Here is a 25,184-nt window from a genome sequence, read left to right on the forward strand (position 1 = left end):
AGAAAGAAAGTACCTCAACATAATAAAGTCCATATAAGAAAAGCCCACAGCTAACATCATACTCACTGGTGAAAAACTGAAAGCTTTTTCTCGAAGATCTAACTAACAAGTAACAAATAACTTGTCAAAGATGCCTACTCTCACCATAGTAACATAGTAACAGGAGTCCTAGTCAGAGCAATTATGCAAGAAAAAAAATAATAAAAGGCAAGAAAGTCAGAAGAAATAGCACCTCAATACATAAGGCAAATGCTAACAGCCATAAAAGGGGAAAGCGACAGTAACACAATCATACTAGGGGACTTTAACACCCCACTTTCACCAAAGGAAAGATCTTCCAAAATGAAAATAAATAAGGAAACATAAGCTTTAAATGACACATTAAACAAGATGGATTTAATTGATATTTATAGGACATTCCATCCAAAAACAATAGAATACACTTTCTTCTCAAGTGCTTATGGAGCATTCCCCAGGATAGATCATATCTTGGGTCACAAATCAAGCCTTGGTAAATTTAAGAAAATTGAAATCATATCAAGTGTCTTTTCCGACCACAATGCTATGAGAGTAGATGTCAATTACAGGAAAAAATCTGTAAAACATGCTAACACATGGAGGCTAAACAATACACTACTTAATAACCAAGAGATCACTGAAGAAATCAAAGAAATAAAAAAATAACTAGAAACAAATGACAATGAAAACATGATGACCCAAAACCTGTGGGATGCAGCAAAGGCATTTCTAAGAGGGAAGTTTATAACAATACGATGCTACCTCACAAAACAAGAAACATCTCAAATAAACAACCTAACCTTACACCTAAAGCAATTAGAGAAAGAAGAACAAAAAACCCCCCAAAGTTAGCAGAAGGAAAGAAATCAAAAAGATCAGATCGGAAATAAATGAAAAAGAAATGAAGGAAACAATAGCAAAGATGAATAAAACTAAAAGCTGGTTCTTTGAGAAGATAAACAAAATTGATAAACCATTAGCCAGACTCATCAAGAAAAAAACGGAGAAGACTCAAATCAATACAATTAGAAATGAAAAATGAGAAGTAACAACTGACACTGCAGAAATACAAAGGATCATGAGAGATTACTACAATCAACTATATGCCAATAAAATGGACAACCTGGAAGAAATGGACACATTCTTAGAAAAGCACAACCTTCCGAGACTGAACCAGGAAGAAAGAGAAAATATAAACAGACCAATCACAAGCACTGAAATTGAGACTCTGATTAAAAATCTTCCAACAAACAAAAGCCCAGGAAAAGATGGCTTCACAGGCGAATTCTATCAAACATTTAGAGAAGTGCTAACACCTATCCTTCCCATCACCCTGATACCAAAACCAGACAAAGAGGTCACAAAGAAAGAAAACTACAGGCTAATATCACTGATGAACATAGATGTCAAAATCCTCAACAAAATACTAGCAAACAGAATCCAGCAGCACATTAAAAGGATCATACACCATGATCAAGTGGGGTTTATCCCAGGAATGCAAGGATTCTTCAATATACACAAATCAATCAATGTGATAAACCATATTAACAGATTAAAGGAGAAAAACCATATGATCATCTCAATAGATGCAGAGAAAGCTTTTGACAAAATTCAACACCCATTTATGATAAAAACCCTTCATAAAGTAGGCATAGAGGGAACTTACCTCAACATAATAAAGGCCATATATGACAACCCCACAGCCAACATCATTCTCAATGGTGAAAAAATGCAACCATTTCCCCTAAGATCAGGAACAAGACAAGGTTGTCCACTCTCACCACTATTATTCAACATAGTATTGGAGGTTTTAGCCACAGCAATCAGAGAAGAAAAAGAAATAAAAGGAATCCAAATCAGAAAAGAAGATGTAAAGGTGTCACTGTTTGCAGATGACATGATACTATACATAGAGAATCCTAAAGATGCCACCAGAAAACTACTAGAGCTAGTCAATGAATTTGGTAAAGTAGCAGGATACAAAATTAATGCACAGAGATCTCTTGCATTCCTATACACTAATGATGAAAAATCTGAAAGAGAAATTAAGGAAACACACCCATTTACCACTGCAACAAAAAGAATAAAATACCTAGGAATAAACCTACCTAAGGAGACAAAACACCTGTATGCAGAAAACTGTAAGACACTGATGAAAGAAATTAAAGATGATACAAACAGATGGAGAGATATAGCATGTTCTTGGATTGGAAGAATCAACATTGTGAAAATGACTATACTACCCAAAGCAAGCTACAGATTCAATGCAATGCCTATCAAACTACCAATGGCATTTTTCACAGAACTAGAACAAAAAAATTCACAATTTGTATAGAAACACAAAAGACCCCAAATAGCCAAAGCAATCTTAAGAAAGAAAGACAGAGCTTGAGGAATCAGGCTCCTGGACTTCAGACTATACTACAAAGCTACAGTAATCAAGACAGTATGGTAGTGGTACAAAAACAGAAATATAGATCAATGGAACAGGATAGAAAGCCCAGAGATAAACCCACGCTCATATGGTCACCTTATTTTTGATACAGGAGGCAAGAATATACAATGGAGAAAAGACAGTCTCTTCAATAAGTGGTGCTGGGAAAACTGGGCAGCTACATGTAAAAGAATGAAATTAGAACACTCCCTAACACCATACACAAAAATAAACTAAAAATGGATTAAAGACCTAAATGTAAGGCTAGACACTATAAAACTCTTAGAGGAAAACAAGGCAGAACTCTCTATGACATAAATCACAGCAAGATCCTTTTTGACCCACCTTCTATAGAAATGGAAATAAAAGCCAAAATAAACAAATGGGACCTAATGAAACTTAAAAGCTTTTGCACAGCAAAGGAAACCATAAACAAGATGAAAAGACAACCCTCAGAATGGGAGAAGATATTTGCAAATGAAGCAACTGACAAAGGATTAATCTCCAAAATATACAAGCAGCTCATGCAGCTCAGTATCAAAAAAACAAACCACCCAATCCAAAAATGGGCAGAAGACCTAAATACACATTTCTCCAAAGAAGATATACAGATTGCCAACAAACACATGAAAGAATGCTCAACATCACTAATCATTAGAGAAATACAAATCAAAACTACAATGAGGTATCACCTCACACCAGTCAGAATGGCCATCATCAAAAAAATCTACAAACAGTAAATGCTGGGGAGGGTGTGGAGAAAAGGGAACCCTTTTGCACTGTTGGTGGGAATGTAAATTGATACAGCCACTATGAAGAACAGTATGGAAGTTCCTTAAAAAACTAAAAATAGAACTATCATACGACCCAGCAATCCCACTACTGGGCATATACCCTGAGAAAAGCATAATTCAAAAAGAGTCATGTACCACAATGTTCACTGCAGCTCTATTTACAATACCTAGGACATGGAAGCAACCTAAGTGTCCATCGACAGATGAATGGATAAAGAAGATGTGGCACATATATACAATGGAATATTACTCATCCATAAAAAGAAATGAAATTGAGTTATTTGTAGTGATTGGATGGACCTAGCAACTGTCATACAGAGTGAGGTAAGTCAGAAAGAGAAAAACAAATACCGTATGCTAACACATATATATGGAATCTAAAAAAGAAAGAAAAATGGTTCTGAAGAACCTAGGGGCAGGAGAAGAATAAAGACGCAGACGTAGAGAATGGACTTGAGCACACGGGGAGGGGGAAGGGTAAGCTGGGACGAAGTGAGAGAGTGGCATGGACTTATATATACTACCAAATATAAAATAGATAGCTAGTGGGAAGCAGCCTCATAGCACAGGGACATCAGCTCGGTGCTTTGTGACCACCTAGAGGGGTGGGATAGGGAGGGTGGGAGGGAGATGCAAGAGGGAGGATATATGGGGATGTATGTATATGTATAGCTGATTCACTTTGTTATACAGCAGATACTAACACACCAATGTAAAGCAATTATACTTCAATAAAGATGTTTAAAAAAAAGTCAGAAGAAATAAAATTGTCCCTGTTATGTATGACATGGTCTTATATGTAGAAAAACCTAAAGACTCCATAACAAACCATTTAGAACTAATAAATTACTTTAGTAAAGCTGCAGGATACAAAATCGTCATATGAAAATCACTCGTGTTTCTACACAGTAACAGTGAACTATCTGAAAAGGAAATTAGGCAACAATCCCATTTACAATAGCACCAACAAAAATAAAAATACTTAGTAATAAACTGAACTAAGGAGGTGAAAGACTTGTATACTGAAAACCCCAAAACATTGGTGAAAAAATTTAAAAAGAGAAACAAACACAAAGACATTCCATGTTCATGTATTGGAAGACTTAGTATTGTTGAAATTTCCATACTACCCCAAATGATCTTCAGATTCAATGCAATCCTTGTAAAAATTTCAATAACATTTTTCATAGAAATTAAAAAAATATATAATTCATATGGAATCACAAAAGACCACAAGTAGCCAAATCAACCCTGAGAAAGATGAATAAAGTTGGAGGCATCACACTTCTTGATTTCAAAATATATTACAAGGCTACAGTAAATAAAACAGTATGGTACTGACATAAAGCCAGACATACAGACCAATGGAACAGAACAGTAAGCCAAGAAATAAATCCAAGCATATATGGTCAACCAATCTTCAACAAAGGTACCAAAAACACACAATAGGGAAAGGACAGTCTTCAACAAATTGTGCTGGGAAAACTAAGTATCCACTTCCAAAGGAATGAAAATGAACCCTTATACCATACACAAAAATCAACTCAAAATGGATTAAAGACTTAAAATAAGACCTAGAACCATAAACCTCCTAGAAGAAAACATATGGGAAAAGTTTTATGTTATTGGTCTTAGCAGTGATTTCATGGATATGACACCAAAAGCACAGGCAATAAAAACGAAAGTAAACATGTGGGACTATGTCAAACTAAAAAACTTCTGAACAGCAAAGGAAACAAAAGTGTAAAAAGGAAACTTATGGAGTGGGAGAAAATATTTGCAAACCATATATCTGATGAGGGGTTAATATTAAAATATATCAGGATCTCCTACAATTCAATACCAAGAAAACTAATAACCTGATTTAAAAATGGGCAAAGGACTTGAATAGACATTCTCCAAAGAAGACTTACAAACGGCCAACAGGTATATGAAAAAATGCTCAATGTCACTAATAACCTGGGAAATGTAAATCAAAACCACAGAGAAATATCACTTCACATCTGTGAGGATGACTATTATTAAAAAAAACAAAAGACAAGTGTTGGCAAGGATGTGGAGAAATTGGAACCCTTGTACACTGTTGATAGGAATGCAAAATGGTGTAGGCTTTATGGGAAATAGTATAGAAGTTTCTTAAAGATTAAAAATAGAACTATTATATAGTCCAGCAATCTCACTTCTTAGTAGTTCTCCAAAAGACATGAAATCAGAATCTCAAAGTGATATTAGCACTCCTATATTCATCACACACTATTCACAACAGCCAAGATATGGAAACAACCTAAATGTACATTGACAGATGAATGGATAAGAAACGTGGTATATACATACAATGGAATACCATTCATCTTTACAAAGAAGGAAATTCTGCAATATGTAACAACATGGATGAACCTTGAGGACACATGTAAAATGAAATAAGCCAGTCACAGAAGGATAAATACTGCATGATTCCACTTATATTGAGGTATATAAAACACTCAAATTCATAGAATCAAAGAGTGGAACAGTGGTTGCCAAGGGTTGGGGGAGGGGGAAATGAGTTACTAATCAACAGGCATAACGTTTCAGCTAAGCAAGATGAATAAGCTCTAGAGATCTGATGTACAACACTGTACCTACGGACAACAATGATGTATTGTGCACTTAAAAATTTGTTGTGTGTAGATCTCATGTTATATGTTTTTACCACAATAAAATAAAAATTTTAAAAATTGATTGGTAAAAAAAGGTCACCCAGCCTAAGTAAAATATTTCTGATGGATCACACCTTAATTATGTTGATAAAAAATGTATTCTGTTATTAAACATTTCCAACTAACTTCCATAATTTGCTCCAACTGTCATCAATCAGGGAACTTCCTTTGTTCCTGACCCACATTCCTCATGCATATGCCTGAACTATTTTACTCCAGTTTTTTGCTCACTTGCAAGGGTAATCAACTGTCACCATTCATCATGATTTAAAAACCATTATTGCAATAATCTTTTCTTCCTCGTGCTTAAAAACCACAGTTCCTTTTAAATATTTATTTTGAGTAGTAGTGTGTATTAACTCCCTATCTACAGATGAGTTTTCTTCTTGTCCCCTAAATATTTTCTAATTTTTCTCATAAAATATGGGACTTTAAACTGGAGCTGAGTAGCTTTAAGTGTTAGAGGCTATTACATGAATTGACCTTATTTTGCAATAGCAATACAAAGTCCAACATTCATAATTTTTAAAATTATTCAATTTTCCTGAAAACATTTTAAGGATGATGTTAGCATTTTCATTTCACAAATGAGAAAACTGAGACAGAGAGACAGGTATAATTTGTCAAAGAGACATGGCTAACTAGTAAGTATCAGAATTGAGAATTAACATCAGGTCTCTTATTAGAACTCTCTGGCTGTTTCTATCACACTGCAATCTTTGTGTGAGTGCAGAGGTAAAGAGATGTGTTTACCAGCCCTTCTTTGGGAAGATCAATGAATTTCCCTGACAGGACATATTGTTTATAGACTCTACAACTTAACAAGAGACACTAATAAGTGATCCTAAAACACTGGTGGCAGTGATGTTCCACAACCTCTAAAAATTCAACAAAAGGCACCAAGTCCTCAGAAGCGGGAACATATGACTTAAAGTAGTTAACAATCAACACACTACATATTTGTAACTAATTTAAGCATCTAATCCAAACATTATATACAGCAGCTAAAGACTGCACCAATACTTTAAAGCGATGGCACTTAAGGAGTTAATATGCAGAGAGGCAAAATATCTTCATCAAAAGAAGCATGTGCCTCCCTTTTTACCTTCCCTGGCATGGACTTTGATGTCTTGGTTAGTGACTGGCCAGCTGGCTGCTAGCTTGATAAACAGAGAACCTTCGCCCATCTCACAGGCCTTTGTGATTAGGGTCTGGCATCTTTAAGAAGACATTCCACACAGAGGTATGCCAGAAGGAGGGGGTGAAGGAAGATGGGGAAAGCAGGATTTGTTAGCTAGTGAGAGGTAGGGGTGGTGAGGGAGACTGGCCAGGAAGCCTGCTGCTCCTCACAAGGTTAGGCTGAGCAAATTGCAGTGATGGGCTTCTCATTTAAGGGAGCTCAGCATGAATGTATACATTAAAGTCTACTCTTAGAATCTTCCTACCTCATGTCAACCCAAATCACATTTCTTTTGCTGCAATTCACTCATCCTTTAATTCCTCTTGGTACCACACCAAATCTGAGATCCTCTCTGATTTTAGCTTTGAGTCATTTTAACAGAGTTCCTAATGACCCAACTTGAAGTCAGTATATCCTGCTTCCTCAGACAACATTAAAATGAGCACACTGAGAGGACTGTTCAGGATTGTTCAATCTCTGTTCAGGATTGGCCTTGGATGATTCTAGAGTGGATTTCATATTCCTTGTCAAAAATTGCTAAAATGGGTTTGCCATTTAAAGAACTAAAATTATTGTTTAGAAGTGACTAAAAGAGACTGCCATAAAATGCTTCGGATAAGAAAATTAAAGACAATATGGTGGTCGTACATGATTTTCAGGGTATTGCAAAGTATGTCTTTGCAGAACTCTTCTTTTCAGCTCCCTCCCCCGCCCAGCGGGTAAGTAAATTGTTTGATAATGAGAATGTTATGTCCATAACAAGGGCGACTAAAAAAGAATCGAACATTTTAACAAATCAATTAGTTAGTAATTAGATGATATATAAACATGTGGTCAAAACCAGTTTTAATAGGATCTATCACAGTTATTTCCATAATTTTACAAATGGTCAGTTTGGGCTATTAGCACACATCAATTCTATACTTAATCCATTCCATCCCTTTTGTAGCACATCATCATCAATAGTTGAAGGGGTGGTCATGATGCAGTCCTTCATTTCTCAAGGCTGCAAGTAAGAGGTGATACAAGCATAAAGTTCATGATTATCCCCACGTGATGAAATTGCAGAAAACCCAGTCTAGTAATAAATGTCACCCCAAAGCCCAGAGCCTCTTAAAGGAAGGGGCTATGCCATGTCACATTCATCTTTGTAGGTATACCGGTCCTGACACATCACAGGTGTTTAATAAATGCTGTATCTCTCCTTTATAAAGACATAATACACAAAGAACCAAGGTCTAAGAAGCAAATTGCAAAGGAGGTAAATACACACATTGGTTAAGCACCTGGTGGGAACCACAAGGCAAATAATGCAGCTTAGCATTGCCTTCCCCACAGCTGACCATGCTTGTCATGAAAATGATGTGGTGTGTTGAAATTATAGTTGCCTCCCGGTAACTGAACAAAGAGGCAGCTTGAGGTGAGAGTGAACTGCCTTTTTTTTTTTTTTTAAAGAAGAAATTTGCATTTTAGATATTGTTAGTTTTAGTGGATCCAAGTCAACTAGGAGTAAATTCAGCTCTCAGTGTGCACCTTTCATTTTCTCTAATCTTGGCTCTCTTTTGTTGTTTTGATCATAAACTTTGACAAAAACATTTTTTCCCCTAATGTTATGGTATCATGCTTTCTTGTTCCCCAATGATTATACCTTCTATTGGAGCTTAATTAAAAGTTAAATTGTTTCCACTTCACAGCTATCAGAAGAATCTATTACAGTGTTTGTTTCTTCTTCATGTGAGATAATTTGGGGAAATGCTAGCTCCTCACTCCACAGAAGGTCACTAACTAAAATGAGATGGTTTAGTTGATAAGCATTCCTTCAGGAATGTGGAGTATTCCCAAGATCCTATCCTTGCAGGGCTCTGGGCTCTGGAATGAAATCAAAGTCTTGTTAAAAGCTCAGCATCTAAATGTAGCCATTCAGAAAATAGGCATGAGAATTCCTTTCCCCTTCTAAGATATCTGTTCTTTAAAGGGTTATGAAATATAAAATAATTTTAAAGGTCTTACCCACTTAGCTCAAATTATAAAATACATACAATGTCAAAATGGGCTAGGATTTAAGCATAACAGTTATCACTTGATTATTTCATATATGTATATATATATATACACACACCTCTCTCTATATCTATTATTTGTAAGTATCTCTCTACAAGTAAATAAATAAATATAGATAGATAGGTAGATAATATCTTCTGAGAGTCACTTATATCACTGAGTATTATCAGACAAAATGCAGGAAAGTATTAATATATTTTCTTGGGAATCCAGTAGGATTTTTCTGTTTTTGTGTACTCTATTCCTTGCCTTAATAAAGGCACTGACCCCAAGGAAAACTAACAAACCAGGATCCCAGAACAAAATCCTAAATGTTGAGAAGTCAGGACAAGGACACACTGAGATGCTTTGATGTGGGGGTCGGCAGATGATCAAGAAGAAGTCTTTGAAGCATGTTTATTTCATGAGATTCCACCTCTGGACTTCTATAAATGAACCTTTCCCATGCCCGTTTAGTTCCACTTATGTGATACGTTTGTTGGACACGCCCCTCAGTTAAATCATTTAAGGGGAATCAACTGCCTTAAACATGCCTAAAACATTCTGGCCCAGCTACCCCCTGCAGCCTCCACTGCCTCCTGTCTCCCCCGATTCACCGTACACCAGCTACCCTCGTTCTTTATCTTCTCCGAGGTTCCCCAAGCCTCCTTCTGCTTCTGTGCCCTCACACATCCTGTTCCCTCTGGTGTCTGCTCATCCTCTTCATCTTGGCCTCGCTAAGCCTCCTCCTTGAGCTCCAGCCTAAACATCTTTTTTAAAGGAAAGCCTTTCCTATATCCCCACCATGCCCTGCTGTGGGTCTAATTAGGGCCTTTGGTTAAAACTTCCCACAGCTTCACAGTTTTCTTTCATGCCACTTATCACAATTGCCATGATCCAGTTCCCTGTGTAATGACTTGTTTATTGTCTGTCTCCTCGACTAGACTGTAAACCCCGTTAAGGCAGGAGCGGTGCTGACACTTAGCGAGATGGTGCCCGACCTATGATAGATGTACCATGAACACTTCTGGAATGAATAAATAGAAGGCACCCACTAAGACTCTAAAGCCACTTGCACCTCATTTCCATCCACTTGGGTGGTACCTGACTGGAAACTTTTGGCCTGAAGTTTATTTAAGAAAGTGCCTGAACCCCTGTCCCGCTTCCCTCTGCCCTCCCCCATGCCCTCCTCTCCTGAAACACACACACACACACACACCCCAGGGAGTCTGTGAAAACTGCCAATGAAAGATACCACTTTTTACCGCAGAATCTTGTCACATGTCCCGGAATTTTATAGATAATATATACTTGTTGTTTTACCCCAGTGGTTACCAGAAAGGAGACTTGCTCTTAATGAAACTTTAATGCTCTCGCCCTTCCTATTACCGGATGATTGGTAAGACTAATGATCAAGTAAGAGAGAATCAGAAAAATAAATGGTCATAAATTAAATCCTACTATGATCTAATTCTACTGAGATTCTTCTTTTCAAAATATAAACAGCTCTGTCTAAGTTCTCCACTGGAACCCAAAGGTGCATTTTTCATTCAGCCCAGTGCACACCTTAGGGAAGGATAGAGCTCTAAATCATGAAACTAACATCTTTCCACATTTCTTCTGATAAACTGAAGTGCATCTGGCATCACCCTCAGACCTTCTACAGAATTTACAAAACAAAGACAATATTAAAAGTCAAAAGTAAAAGAAAAACATTTGCGTTTCTAAAAGGCAATCTTTTATGGATATTACCTTAGGAGAAAATAAAATGTTTGACTTAATCCTGTCTGTAGTAAAATGACCACAGGGACAGGTCTAAATGGTTTATTAAGTAAGAAGGATTGAACCTATGAAAAATTGTTCTCTCCTAGAATATTTCTAACCCACACATGTGATTTATATCATGGCAGAATTCAACACAAAAGGTCTATTGTTTTTGGCAAAATAACCTGCAAACATGCTTAATTAGGATGCAAAGTGAAAGCACAGTTTAATACTGTTGACAGCCATGAACTTTAGACATCAATTTCTACTATTATTATTTTACTTATGGAAATATTGGAAAAGCAGTAAATAGGGAACTAGAAGACGATGGGACTAGAAGAGATGTAACATTTAAATCTTACCATTCTCATTTGTGTGTCAACATCACAAATAAAATGCTCTGAACATCCTACCTTGGAATGGAAATGAAAGAAATCAGTTTTGCAATCGAAGCTTACGTTCATCAACATTTGAAAAAGATGTCAGCATTTAAGTTAATCAATACCTATTTCTAGAAGGCTTTACTTTAAGAAGTGATGGCCTCTTTCTGGGGAGAAGGGATAATTCTTTATACTGACATTCCATTCCATTTACTGCAAGATGAAAATGAATGCCACCATTAAATGAATTCCATGGTCAGTTAATATTCAAAGCAAACTTTTCTATTGTAACCACTTATTCACCATTCTATAGGAATATTTAGATTCTAAAAATAAGTCTGCAAGAATATAACACAGCACCATTTTCAAACTGGTAATGCCCAGCTCTTCCAGGGTCATGTTTCATAATTCTTTGTGTCTATGGATCAGAGACTAAGGATGTGAAAAGGGAAGACCAGTTTCCAGGTCTGAATGAGGCAAAAGCAGAATCTGGCTACACTGTCTGGTTATTGTAGCCAGTTCACTTATTTAAACTTTAGTAATCATTTTAAAGTGACAATTTATGTGTGACAAAAGACAAGGTAAGATATAGAGTTAAAGCATTACATGGTATAGCAGAAACAGTTCTGGCCTCTGGTTCTTTCCTTCCCCCTGCTGTATACCTTCAGATAAATTATGTCAGTAACTTTCAGCTCTGGGCCTTTACTTCTTGTTTTTCTTTCCTTATCTGAAAATGACAGTTATTGTGACAAGGATCAGGCAAAATCATGAAGTCTACAAAAATGGTTTTAATAGTACAAAATGGCACAGAAGGTCAGGATATTTCTGTGAAGCTTGAAAAATGTATCTACCAGAGATCACCAATCTGAAGAGTTAAAGTTAAAAACTTCAGGGTGGGTATCTGACCTGAGTTATCTGAACTTACTGTTTCAAGTTCTTATTTTACCTCTGTAGACATAGTCTTAGAGTTAAGTGTTAAAAAGTTAACTAGGTACTCTATTTTATAAGATTCTATTAAAATTTTCACAGATTTATTTCCTATTATAAAATTAATACATGCTTCTTGTAGAAGCTTCCAATAGCTCAGAATGCTGTAAAGAAAAAGTACTTTCCCTCCACTGCTCCTTGCTTTTTCCTGCTCTCCCCACTGCTCCACACAAACACACACGCATGGGACTCTCTATTTCCACTCCTCAGACATGATCATTATGGACAGTTTCCTGTAAAATTAAATACTTTGAAAATGGAAAACACTGGTAGACAATTTATCAATTTAAAAAATTTTAAATTAAAGAAAAATCTAGAATTATCCCATGCCAGTCAGAGTTGGTGAAATCTCAAATTCCCTTGGGACAACAGAATGACCAATTGCTGGGTGAGGGAATTGAAACAATAACCCTGTAAACAAACTGTCTGGAGTGTATGGCTAGAGCCAGCCTAGAGCAAAGATGGAAAAAAGCCTTCAAGGAACACCACCTCCTCCTCGTGGTTAACAACTTGATGACGTTCTTCAACATGTTTTAATGATTATCATATCTTCCTCTTCACAAAGGACTGATTTATTATGGTTTAAATTTAAAGAATACTGGTTTCCCAGTTTTGAATCAGGCTTAGATTACAGAACACATAAGATCAATGACTTTGTTCTAGGCAAAAAACCCCTGAAAGCAAAACCCACAACTAACCCCACAGCGTTCATTTAAGTGCAGAAGGAACCGTCCTGGGGAAAAGTTCTTCACACAGTTCTAGACGCTAACCGCTTCCACCACCCTCCTTGCCATCTCCACTCCTCCTCCCATCCCTGTCATCAGCACCTCCACACTTAACACTTCCACAGCACCTTAAATGCACAAACAACTTCACGTATTATTTACCTTAATCCTCAAAACCATTTTGTCAGGTAGAAAGGACAATCTTAGCTTTTCAATTTACAGATTAAGAAAACTGAAGCTCAGAGCAGTAAAATGATTGGCCCATGATCATTCCCCTGTTAAAGTATGTTCGCCCGGGTATACTACTGCTGTCTAGATGTCTATCTCCATTTCAGAGCTCTCCTCTCAAGATCCCACGTGCAATCACTGATTCAACATCTGCACTTCAGAGTCCAAATGTGGTTAAACTCAGTTTTCCAGGCTCAGCCCATAATATTCTCCCCAAAACTTGTTCATTCTCAACGAATGGTACCATTATCCTTTCAGTTGTTCAAGCCCCGAACCTAGGCACCATCCCTCCCCACTACCCCTTTTATCAACATGCACGTAGACTCGATCACCACATACTATAGATTTTGCCTTCTAAACATTTCTCAAATCTGTCCACTTCCCCTTGTCTTCACCACGAACACTGCAGTCCAAGACTCCAGCATTGCACATAACAATCATTTCCATGTTACACTCTGTGTTTTGCGCACCACCCCCATTCCACCCATTCTCCACGCTGCAGCCAGAGTGATCAGGTAATTCCTCGGCTTAAAATCTTTTGTTGGCTTCCCAGGGCTCTTCAGATAAACAGAAGAATCCTTAGTGTGGCCTATAAGGACCAATATAATTTGACCCTTGTAAGCTGGCAAGATAAAGCTCTTTCCATAATTTCAGAATACTATGATGTCTTTTAAGTAATAAATAAATATTTAAGCTTCTGTTTTTTTCATAATGCATAACATTTAAAACTTAAGTGTATTGACTAATTGTAGAATGAAGTTTGCATTCGTGGATTTTTTTAAGCATTAGTAACACGATCATATATAAATCTTATTGATCTTTCTGAAATTCTTCTTTAAATATGACCAAGTTCATATTATTGTAATAACATATGCATTAAAATACATACAGAAATATATATAATAAAATATATATTATTTATATAATATTTGTAAATTATATCATTCATTTCATTGTGTGTAATTTCTATCTGCTGCAAACCTTTGGATAGCTGGAGAAATAGAGGCATGGACATTTCTCCCATGTTGTATGAAGCAGTCATCTCAGAGTTTAAAAAACATCAGCTTCATGGGTGTGTGACTTGTGCAGTTGCCCAGAGCCTGCACTTAGAGGAGCCCCATGCTTGGTTTATTGCTCTACAGTTGCTGTCTTGAAATTCTTCATTTTTGAACATTTTCATTTCGCCCAGGGCTCCAAAGATTATTAATCTGTTCCTGCTAAAAACATTTTTTTAATGTATGTAGAGTTGAACTCTCTCATGTCATCCACGACCAAAGTGTTTATTGCACTCTACTTCTGTATTTCAAGAACTCAACAGGAGAAGATCTCTGAGGACCACCAGAGTCAGAATTGTCAGTCAGTGGGGGGATCTATATATTCTGTGGTCATTCATAGATCTCAGACCAACAAAACATGAGGTTATACTCAAAAAGTAAGGTTTCTAAATAGAGTGAAACCTGGTTAACAATTTTGGCAAGTGAGGCAATGTCAACAGATGGTTAACGGGGAACATGCCTTGGATTTAGCTGTTACCTGAGATAAGTACTGGCCTAGATTACAGGGGATAGCTGGAAAAAGGCAACTGTAACCAACATTACCTTGTAGAATCAGGTGATAGCCATATTAGAAATATTTTTATTCTTTCTAAAAAGTTCTTCAATACTTTTGTACTAAGCAAAATGAAGAACTGAACCCCTGTGGGAAACCGCCTGCATGTGAAAAACGTTTCCCCAGCTGGTGCTTTCAGAATTGCGGTTTTGATTGCGGGCAAGCAGTATGACGGTGGGAGAAAATTCTGTGATGCTCTAGTAAAAGATGCTCATTTTAAAACTCATCATGTGTTACTTTTATCTTGTCAAAGTTGAAAGGCTGCTGACATCTGTAAGTTACCATTAAAAATTATTATTATTATTTTATATCAAAAGTGAATGATCCTAGACGAGTTGATTTACTACTTACCCTAATTAACTTAGGTGAATTTACAAATTACTATCTAGGTAAAATTTAAATTTTAGGCTGATAATTTTCCCTCATTAACTCAACATTTATTTACACTATGAAAATTTCAACTTTCTCGAGAAAGTTATGCTTCTGAGATAAAAATTAAGTAATAACAGTTTCTACAAATTCCTATTAGTGATAAATGTGAAGCATTCAGGTGTAATGGTGCATTCTTCAAGAAGACGAGTTTTGGTGTCAGACTTGGGTTCAAGGCTCTGCTTTGCTCTTTATTATGTGACTCTGAGCAATTTACTTGATCTTCCTAAGCCTTTGGTTCTGAATTCAAAATAGGGATCACAACACTCAATGAACAAGGCTGATGTGGGGATCAACTTAGATAACAGACATAAGAGTTCAGCACAGTGACTTGGAAGGATAAATACTCTACAAATGCAGCTATCATCATTGATAGGATTTTTCCTCCAGTATTTTAATCTATTAAACAGTTACCTTATTGACAGGAATAATGTTTTTGACATTGTAGTAGAAGCCGAAATAAACCATGTTGAAAACTCCGTGACGTCCCAAAGTTGCTGTAAATCCTTTGTTGAGGCCCTGGAGTCCCAAGCCTTCCTTCTTAATGATGTGTCTTGCATAACTCATGGTGGATGGTTGCTGCACGAGAGAGGAGAAAGGTCATCTTCGGGGCCGTGAAACAGAATAAATTACTGTTTTAACTTCCCTTCAAGCCCAAAATTATTAGGGACTTATTTTTCCCCAAAGATGAATAATCATGAATAATCATGCCTAGATTCATGCTTTTTAAAATTAGGAAACCCCAAAAGTAAACAAAATTGCATGCATAACAACAGGCCTTAAAGGGAAGATTGTTGGCAAAGAAAAAATATCTTTGATGGAATTAGTGAAACTAATGTCATATAATAACTAACATCATTTTCAACATGTCAATAGTTGCATCCAATTCTGGATCATCCACACTAATAGAGGGGATTAACCATATAGATAAACTAGTAATCCATACTGGTAATCCATACCTGTGCATAATCCAAAAGGAATGTATATTTGGCTCCTGAATCCAGCATATTTACCTTTCTAATTACGTTTTTCTAAAGCAAATGTTACAATTAGTCCTGATTCCATTGCCTCAATAGTTTAAACTGGCATTAGGTTAGAAATCGGCTGTGGATAAATAGCAGTTGACTGTAGACTTCCTCAAGAAAGTGGGCAATCAGTGTGTGTAACACTTGCTGTGATAAATGATAAATCAATGGTGTTGAGAGTACTGGGTTACCTTTAATTTACTTCTTTCCAGCCCTTTGATTGATTACCCAAGGTTGAAATACCTTGACTGCTGGAATCCAGTCAGTGCTACTTTTGGAACTTGCTAAAGAAATCACTGTAGTTTGCCCTGAGTTTTATAATTCATTACAATACAATTACAAGTCACGTGGGTTTTTAAATAAGGTTGAGTGACTGTTTCCTTTTTGGAGGTACAGCACAAAGGCTCTCTCACCCTCTTAAGTTTTGAATACTGAATAGTAAATAAGGGGAAACGTTCAGCATTTAATTTTTTTCCCATAAGGCAAGCACTGACATGACACTCGTTTGAAATTTCACTGGAGCAGGTTGCTGGAGTGGTCATGGCAGTCTGATGCACTTACTGACTAAAAGTGTTTTCTTATCATGTGCAATTAAGGCTGTTTCAGCAGAGCAGAACAGAACAAATCCAATCAAGGCTTTTCATCCAACTTTGTAGCTATGTAATTAACCTGATACAGTTAAATAAGCTTGTTTAGAGAGTAAACCCTATAGCTTTTACTGATAAATGTTTTAAAAACTCTAGCTACAATTCTACACTCAAATTCATCTTTTCCTTTAAGAGGATTAATTACAATAAATTACATTAATCCCAAGAAAACCCTTTTTTTGTGACATGAAAAAAACACATGAGAACGTACCTTAAAACAATAAAAGACATTTCATATAGGAAAACCAAAAATTCTCAGAAGGTTAAAGTTCACTCTCTCTGCTACAAAATGGGATTTTTTTGTTTGTGTTATGGCACATTGACTATCAACCCCAGTTATTTATTTTGGTTTTCAAAAGAGACTTGAGGACAAGTTGAGCAGAAGTTCATTTCTGTTGGAAAGACTCTGAAAGTGCTGAGCAAACTCCTAGGCACTGCTCTCTTGCTGTGAGAAAGGCAGTCTAGAGGGCAGAGGCAAGGAAAGGAGGCAGCTCTCCCGGGGATGAAAGAAACTAGGCAGAAGTAAGGCTGCCTGGGTCCAGACTGACCAACACCAGTCCTCCCTGCTTCTAGCCCAAGCTTTCTCTCCATCCTCACCCACTCTGAAGCCCCGAGGGCAGGAGAGATGGGGAGGTCAGAGGCCATCTAGATTCTTCAGCAACAGAGGAACCAATGGCTCTGAATGAAAGTGCAGATTAACATGGCTTTCCCTAAATAAAACAGGTATAAAGATGTGTCTATCATTTAAAAATCTAGGGTGCTAAGTCATCAAAATTTAAAGAGAGGACTTCTATTAGATCTTTTTTAAAATTAATTTTTATTGGAGTACAGTTGATTTACAATGTCGTGTTAGTTTCCGCTGTACAGCGAAGTGCATCAGTTATACATATACATATATCCCCTCTTTTTTAGATTCTTTTCCCATATAGGTCATTACAGAGTATTGAGCAGAGTTCCCTGTGCTAACAGTAGGTTCTTATTAGTTATCTGTTTTATATATAGTAGTGTGTATACGTCAATCCAAATAACATTTACTGATGGCCTATTGCCTGATTTCTACCAGCTTGGATGTTAGGTAGGTACGAAGAAATGTAACACATGGATTTTGACTCAAGTGCCTTGTTGAGTTTGAACTCAGCTGTGAATAATTAAGCAAATCAGGGGGTAGTACAGTAGTTAGAAATAGGGGGTCAGAGCCAGACAGTCCCAAGCTTTGAATCCCAGCAATATCACTTGCTAGCTTAAGCGGGTATTTTATCCTCTGATTTATCCTCACTTTACTCATCTGTAAAATAAGGATAATAATAGAATCTTCCTCATAGGATTGTTGTTGTGATGATAAATAAGTCAATGAACTTTGCCCTATGTAAGCATTTACTATACATTAGCTGTTAGTAATAATGGCAATTATGACGATAATAAAACTAGTTATAATAGTAAAATAACAGGTAATTTCTTTGGTAGTTGAAGGCAATGACAATCAAAAGGTGGAGGCTGATCTGAGGGGGAGGAAGGACATGCATAACTAGCCTCTTCCTGCTCATTCCTTTTGGCTGTGGTTTCCTTTTCCCAGAGCCCTGGACCCTTGTGACATGATCCTTCCTACAGAAATGCATCCAGAGTGCAAGATCATAGGTCTGCTTTTTCTGGGAGCCAACCATATCCAACTCCTGGGCTAGAGATCTCCTAGGTCATCACCCCAGGGCTTTCCTCTCGGGAGCAGGAGATCCTGTAAAATGGTCTCTTCGCTACCGCTTGGTAAACATCCTCGGTAAGAACTCTTCACTTGACAGGTCTATGGACTATAGAAGCAAGGCCACCATGTGGGAGCAAAGGTTGGGAAAGGAAAAGCATGCTAACCAGGCCTCCACCTGACACAGTTTATTTATACCCTAGAGAGCATATACATGCATGTTACCAGGTACCTGGAACACAGGAAGTGCTCATCGATGTTAATCATTATCATAGATACTTGGTACTTTACATATATCATCTTACTTAATCCTCTGAACAAGTGTGTGGGATGAGTATTATCTTTATCCCCATTTGACAGATAAGGAAACTAAAGTTAAGTTACTTGCTCAATATCACAGAGTTAGTGGAAGGTCCAGAGCTCAAACTGAGGCCCCTCAAGACTCCAAGTTCATACTTTTATACTCTGCATGGTTCTGCCATCCTATCATATCTGATTGCCTCTCTCAACCACCTGTAATGTGGACAGCAGGTGCATTATCCTCATTTTACAGGTGAGGAAACCAAGGATTAAGTAATATTCCTAAGGGAAAAGTACTGGAAAATCGCTTAAGCGATTCTACATCTCATCCAGTGGTGCTCTCATGCTTGTTGACTCATTCTTGTTATACACATGCTGTAAGATTTTCAGAGTTTGATAATTCAACTGATACAGGTAACAGATAAATACAAATGTATTTTTCTGGCAACTTGGGGCCTTGAGACAAAGAAAAACCTAAACTCTAATTCCCGTAAGAATTAGAAGTGACCTTTTTGCTTCATTCAGAGACGTTGTATCACACACATGTAAGCAAATATGTAATTAGAAAGGCAAAACATGACTTCCACTAGGAAAATATAGAATCATTTTGACTAGATCTCTGTAAACACAAGTTTTACTAAACTTATTTGATTACTGGGCTTCCATTTCAAAATGAAATGGTGACTGATTAGCATCATCAGCCAAATGATTCCAATACTATCCAACCCAGCAGGTCACCCACAAATTCAGTTTCCTTTCAATATTTAGATCCACTCCAATTTTCATATTTAGTTACCAGCTGTGGGCCAAATTGCATTCTAACTTTCCTAGATATACCTTTCATTGATTGCACCAGAGCTGCAAGCATGGAAGAATAAGTGGGTCGGAACGTAGCTAATATTGCGATATCACACTGCTCTCCACATTGATTTAGAAAAATCTTCAGTTCACTGGTACCTGCCGGAAGTATTTCCATTGGAAGGAACTCAAAGTCTACTTTAACTCTGATGTCAGCTATTGCCAATTGTTAATTCTGGGAACTCCATGTTCTTTTATGCATTCATTTATTCAACAAACACCTATTGAGCCCTACTAGGTGCCATGCCCTGTGTTAACTATCTAGTACGGTACTTTGTTCATATTCGAGAAACATAAAAATATTTTTGCTTTGCTTTTTATTTGGAGAGATATACTGAAAAATTTTATATCTACCCATGAGAATATTCTATAATGATTATGAAACATGAAATCGAATTTCTGTAATTGATGAAGCCACTATGGAAAACAGTATGGATGTTTCTCAAAAAACTAAAAATAGAACTACCATATGACCCAGCAATTCCACTCCTGGGCATATATCCAAAAAAAATTTAAAAGATACATGCACTCTAATGTTCATAGCAGCACTATTTATAATAGCCAAGATATGGAAGCAATCCGTGTCCATCAACAGACTAATGGATAAAGAAGATGTGGTATACAATGAGAAATCACCTCACGCCTGTCAGAATGGCTAACATCAAAAGACACCACAAATAACAAATGTTGGAGAGGATGTGGAGAAAAAGGAACACTCATAAACTGTTGGTGGGAATATAAATTGGTGCAGCCACTATGGAAAACAATATGGATGTTTCTCAAAAAACTAAAAATTGAACTACCATGTGACCTAGCAATTCCACAGCTGGGTATATATCTGAGAAAAACAAAAACACTAATTCGAACAGATACATGCACCCCATGTACATAGCAGCATTACTTAGAATTGCCAAGATACAGAAGCAACCTAAGTGTCCATCAACAGATGAATGCATAAAGAAGATGTGGTGTTTATACACAATGGAATAATATTCATCCATAAAAAAGAATGAAAACTGATATCACTTATATGTGAAATCTAAAAAATAAAGCAAAATAGTGAACATAGCAAAAAAGAAACAGACTTGTACAGAGAACAATCAAGTGGTTACCAGTGGGGAGAGGGAAGGGGGGAGGGGCAAGATAGAAGTAGGGGATTAAGAAGTACAAGCTATTTTGTATAAAGTAAATAAGCTACAAGGATATATTGTACAACACAGGGAATATAGTCACCATTTTATAATAATTATAAATGGAGTATAACCTTTAAAAATTGTGAATCACTATGTTATATACCTGAAATTTATATTGTATATCAACTATACCTCAATTAAAAAAAAAATGATGTGCTATATATACACAATGGAATATTACTCAGCCATAAAAAAGAATGACATTTTGCCATTTGCAGCAATGTGGATGGACCTAGAAATTATCATGCTTAGTGAAATAAGTCAGAGAAAGACAAATACTGTATGATATGACTTGTATGTGGAATTTAAAAGATAATACAAATGCATGTGTATAACAAAACAGAAACAGATTCACAGATATAGGAAACAAACAAGTGGGTGCCAGTAGGGAGAGGGAAGAGGGTGGGGTGCGTTAGGGGTATGGGATTAAGAGATACAAACTACTGTGTATAAAATACATGAGCAGTGGGCTTCCCTGGTGGCGCAGTGGTTGAGAGTCTGCCTGCCGATGCAGGGGACGCGGGTTCGAGCCCTGGTCTGGGAGGATCCCACATGCCGCGGAGCGACTCGGCCCGTGAGCCACGGCTGCTGAGCCTGCGCATCTGGAGCCTGTGCTCGGCAGCGGGAGGCCGCGATAGTGAGAGGCCCGCGCTCCGCGATCAGGAGTGGCCCCCGCTTGCCACAACTAGAGAAAGCCCTTGCACAGAAAAGAAGACCCAACACAGCCATACATACATAAATAAAAAGAACGTAAGCAGACAAGAATATCATTAAAAAAAAAAAATTTAAAAAAAAAAAAAAAAAAATACATGAGCAGCAAGGATATATTGTACAGTACAGGGAATTATAGCCATTATCTTGTAATAACTTTTAATGGAATATAAACTGTCAAAATACTAAATCTCTATGCTGCCTACCTAAAATATAATATTATAAATCAACACACTTCAATAAAAAATTCTTTTAAAAATTAAAATCCTTAAGGGGCTTAAATAAAAGCAAAGATCCACTGCCTACACAATGCTCCCAGGCACCACTCCGGGACACTGATTCCTTACTCTCTGAGAGCCCAGAATTACAAACAAATCACCGAGATGACTTATGGCAGCCTCAGCTATTTTTTCTGGAGTTCTTCCATCCAACCACTGACCATAGCTGGCTCTGATTACCTTGTGAGATCATGGACAGAGGTTTTAGGCATTGTTCCTTGCTTGGGTAAATAGCTATCAGAGCATGGCCAGTAGGCACAAGCGTGGGGTGTGTGTCAGTGGATTTCCTCCCTCTCTAAAGCGAGAGAAAAGCTCTAGGCACACCGTGTCCAAAGACAACACGCTCCACATGCATCCCTTTACTTGCTTCCCATGGCAAGGGGAACTCGGGTGCGTTTTAGAGCCAATGGAATAAGGTGTTGCACTGGATTTCATCACATGACTGGAAAGCAAACCAATGAGACCTTTATACAGTGAAGTGAGTGTCCATATCTGGGCCTTAAGAAAAATACTGCTTTGTTAAGAGGATATCCAGTTGCTACACTTAGGTAGGAAAATACCCTTGCTCATTAGGAGATAGATCACTTAAGCTCTTCATTCCTCGAAGTCTTGAAGCATTTTCATAAATCTGAAAAAAGAAGAAAACTCTTCCTTTTATTTGAGAACAAAATGTAAGTGAAAGAAGAGGAATCGGGCTCAAAATTCCACAGTTACACATCTCTTTTAGCTTAGGTATTTCACTAATTTGTTGTTGCAGTTTATTTTACTAGGGCATGATTAGGGACAAAAAGACATCCAAAATATAATTATATTCTTTCTAGAATTTACATTTGATGAGCAGGCCTATTTTTAAACAATCTGTGAGTGGAAGATAATTTGCTTTAAACAAACTCTTCCAGATGCTGAGCCACAAAGCTATGTCAACACCAAGTTGCTGTCCAATAACCGCCTGGAGGAACACGGGGCCTCGGGGTGACGGGACGAGACGCTGACCCTGTGCTTTGCCCCCGCACTGCTGGCAGAGCAGGAGGGAAGGTGACTCCGCTGTGGACACAGGGGTGACTACTCAGGGGGGACTGGCAACATGGAAGGAGCCTTTGCTTCTTCATGGTTCCAGAAACACTTAACGATTTTCCCTTAAACGTCTTCATTACCCACTTTTCTTTATCCCAGTGAAAACAGTGTGGTTTCTAGAAAGAGACCTCTATGTTAATGCTCAGTTCCTTAGAGCTAATAACTGCGTTAGGTTTTATTTCCCCTATCCATAACATAGAGATAGAGCCACTGACCTTATAGGGATAATGGGAGGATTAGGTATCAGATGCGTGTGAGCACTGTAAGAGGTGGAAGGAGACAGAGCAGTTAGTTACCAGAGCGATGCGATTGCAGGGCGGTAGTGGCAGCAATCACCAATTATTTTTTGTTTACATAGCCTTGTATTACCTGATTTGTGAAAACAATTACTTTTGTAATTTACAAAAACTATATAACTTTAAAAAATCAAATAAAGGAAAAAACATGTAAGGCATCTTGCACAGTATCTGGCCTATAGTGGATGTTCTGTAAATGGTAGCTATTATCATTACTTCAAAGTCTCAATTCTGAAAGCAAAAATCTAGGGTTTCTGGCACAGCTGAGTGGAAGACTGAAGTCTATTTTCTGTAAATGATAATAGAGAGGCAACTTGGCTGCTGCCTTAGGTACTGTTGAAAGTTAACTATAGGAATGGATTCATATACATAATTCACTTTTCTGCCTACGAGAATCATAGACTGGAAAGAAATAATTTATGTACTGAACAGCTTCCAGGCAGGATTTCACATGGTAATGCAGGAAAAATTTGAACTTAACTCAGTACGTCATCATGAATGTTGACATGCCCTTGAAGCTAGCTTCTCACACGTTCTGAAAACAGAGCCACACATTCACTCTCTGTATAATTCAACTTCTCTCTTTCTGGAAAGAGAGGATCACAAAGTACAGTCCTATTCACTTTGTGCTGTCTCTACATAATATGACTAAGTTTAAGCATTTGTTAATTGCCTATGGAGAAAATAATCACTAAGCTTTGTGATACTGTACATGATCTACCTGGTCTCTATTAGATTATTAAGCTCCCAGGATAGAGTGTGTAGAGCTATATTTAGTGGTGTTATCCAAAACAAGAATCAAACCCTGAACTAATTTTTAAAAAATCCCTATCTTTAAAGATTCTACCATCGATGATACATTTGCTATCAGTTCATTGATCCTTAAGTTTTAATCATAGAGCATAGGTGGAAGACTATTCCCTTCTTGGGCTGAACATCTTTAAAGACTAAATAGAGGTGAAACAGGCTTTTGCAATTTCCTAAAGGTTTAGTTTCATATTTGGGGGTGAGAATGATTATGTTCATACGTAACATAGATAAAAATGACAGAGTAGAAGGATAACCTGTGCCCCATCCACACATCAGAGGCAAATCCTATAGACCTCAAGGGAAGGAAAACATAACCCGTTAGCCAAATAATAACTCTGAAGTAGATTTCAAAGTGGAGAGAAAAACTGGGAAACAATTCATACAAGATTTTGCTCCTGGGGAGAAATTCACTTTTCCAGGCTAGCAGAGAGCATGCCAGCAAAACATCACTTGGTTTAGCATAATTGATAGGGGACTTATTCTTATAAGTGTACAGAAAAAAACGATGCACCTAGTTAGAAGGGAGCAGGGTCTTACAAGGACAACAAGCTACAAAGTCACACTTTTGGCAGGACTGGGTATACACACCATCTCCAATGGTGAAATCCCTGGGCAAGCCTAGTCCTAAGCCAAAAAGACTACAAACCAGAGCAACACTTTGCTTGGGTTTAGTTTGAAGGATGGGGGGAAATTTGGATCTATCCTGATTTTATCTGAACATGTTTTTATACCCACTGAACCAAACCAGAGCATGACAAAGCTGTGATTACTTTGCTCCCCACAGAAGGTCAAGCGTATTTAAATTAGAGACCGGTTTTCTTTATTCACTGTGAATTTTAAGATGCTGGCCAAGATTCTGGTATTGGAATTGAAGGAAGTGTGGCAGGGATTATAGTCTTTGACTGATATGGTGGTAATTTTCAAAGTGGAGGCAAGACAAGTACACCTATTGAAATACTTTATACAGAAGCTGGAAGGATATAAGGGAAGTATCAATAACCAAATTAACCACA

At 37.3% G+C, this 25,184-nt stretch overlaps 1 protein-coding gene across 3 annotated transcripts in view; it reads right to left on the bottom strand.

The window, feature by feature from the left end:
• Positions 1-25,184, bottom strand: part of SLC25A21 (solute carrier family 25 member 21) — a 514,834-nt gene that overhangs the window by 24,254 nt on the left and 465,396 nt on the right. For all 3 annotated transcript variants that reach the window (XM_007180729.3, XM_057544322.1, XM_007180728.3), the window contains one exon: positions 15,701-15,865. In XM_007180729.3, the coding sequence (XP_007180791.1) occupies positions 15,701-15,865 (165 nt within the window). The remainder of the gene's footprint in view (positions 1-15,700; positions 15,866-25,184) is intronic.

This window comes from Balaenoptera acutorostrata, chromosome 3 (assembly GCF_949987535.1).
Source record: "Balaenoptera acutorostrata chromosome 3, mBalAcu1.1, whole genome shotgun sequence".
Lineage (NCBI taxonomy): Eukaryota > Metazoa > Chordata > Mammalia > Artiodactyla > Balaenopteridae > Balaenoptera > Balaenoptera acutorostrata.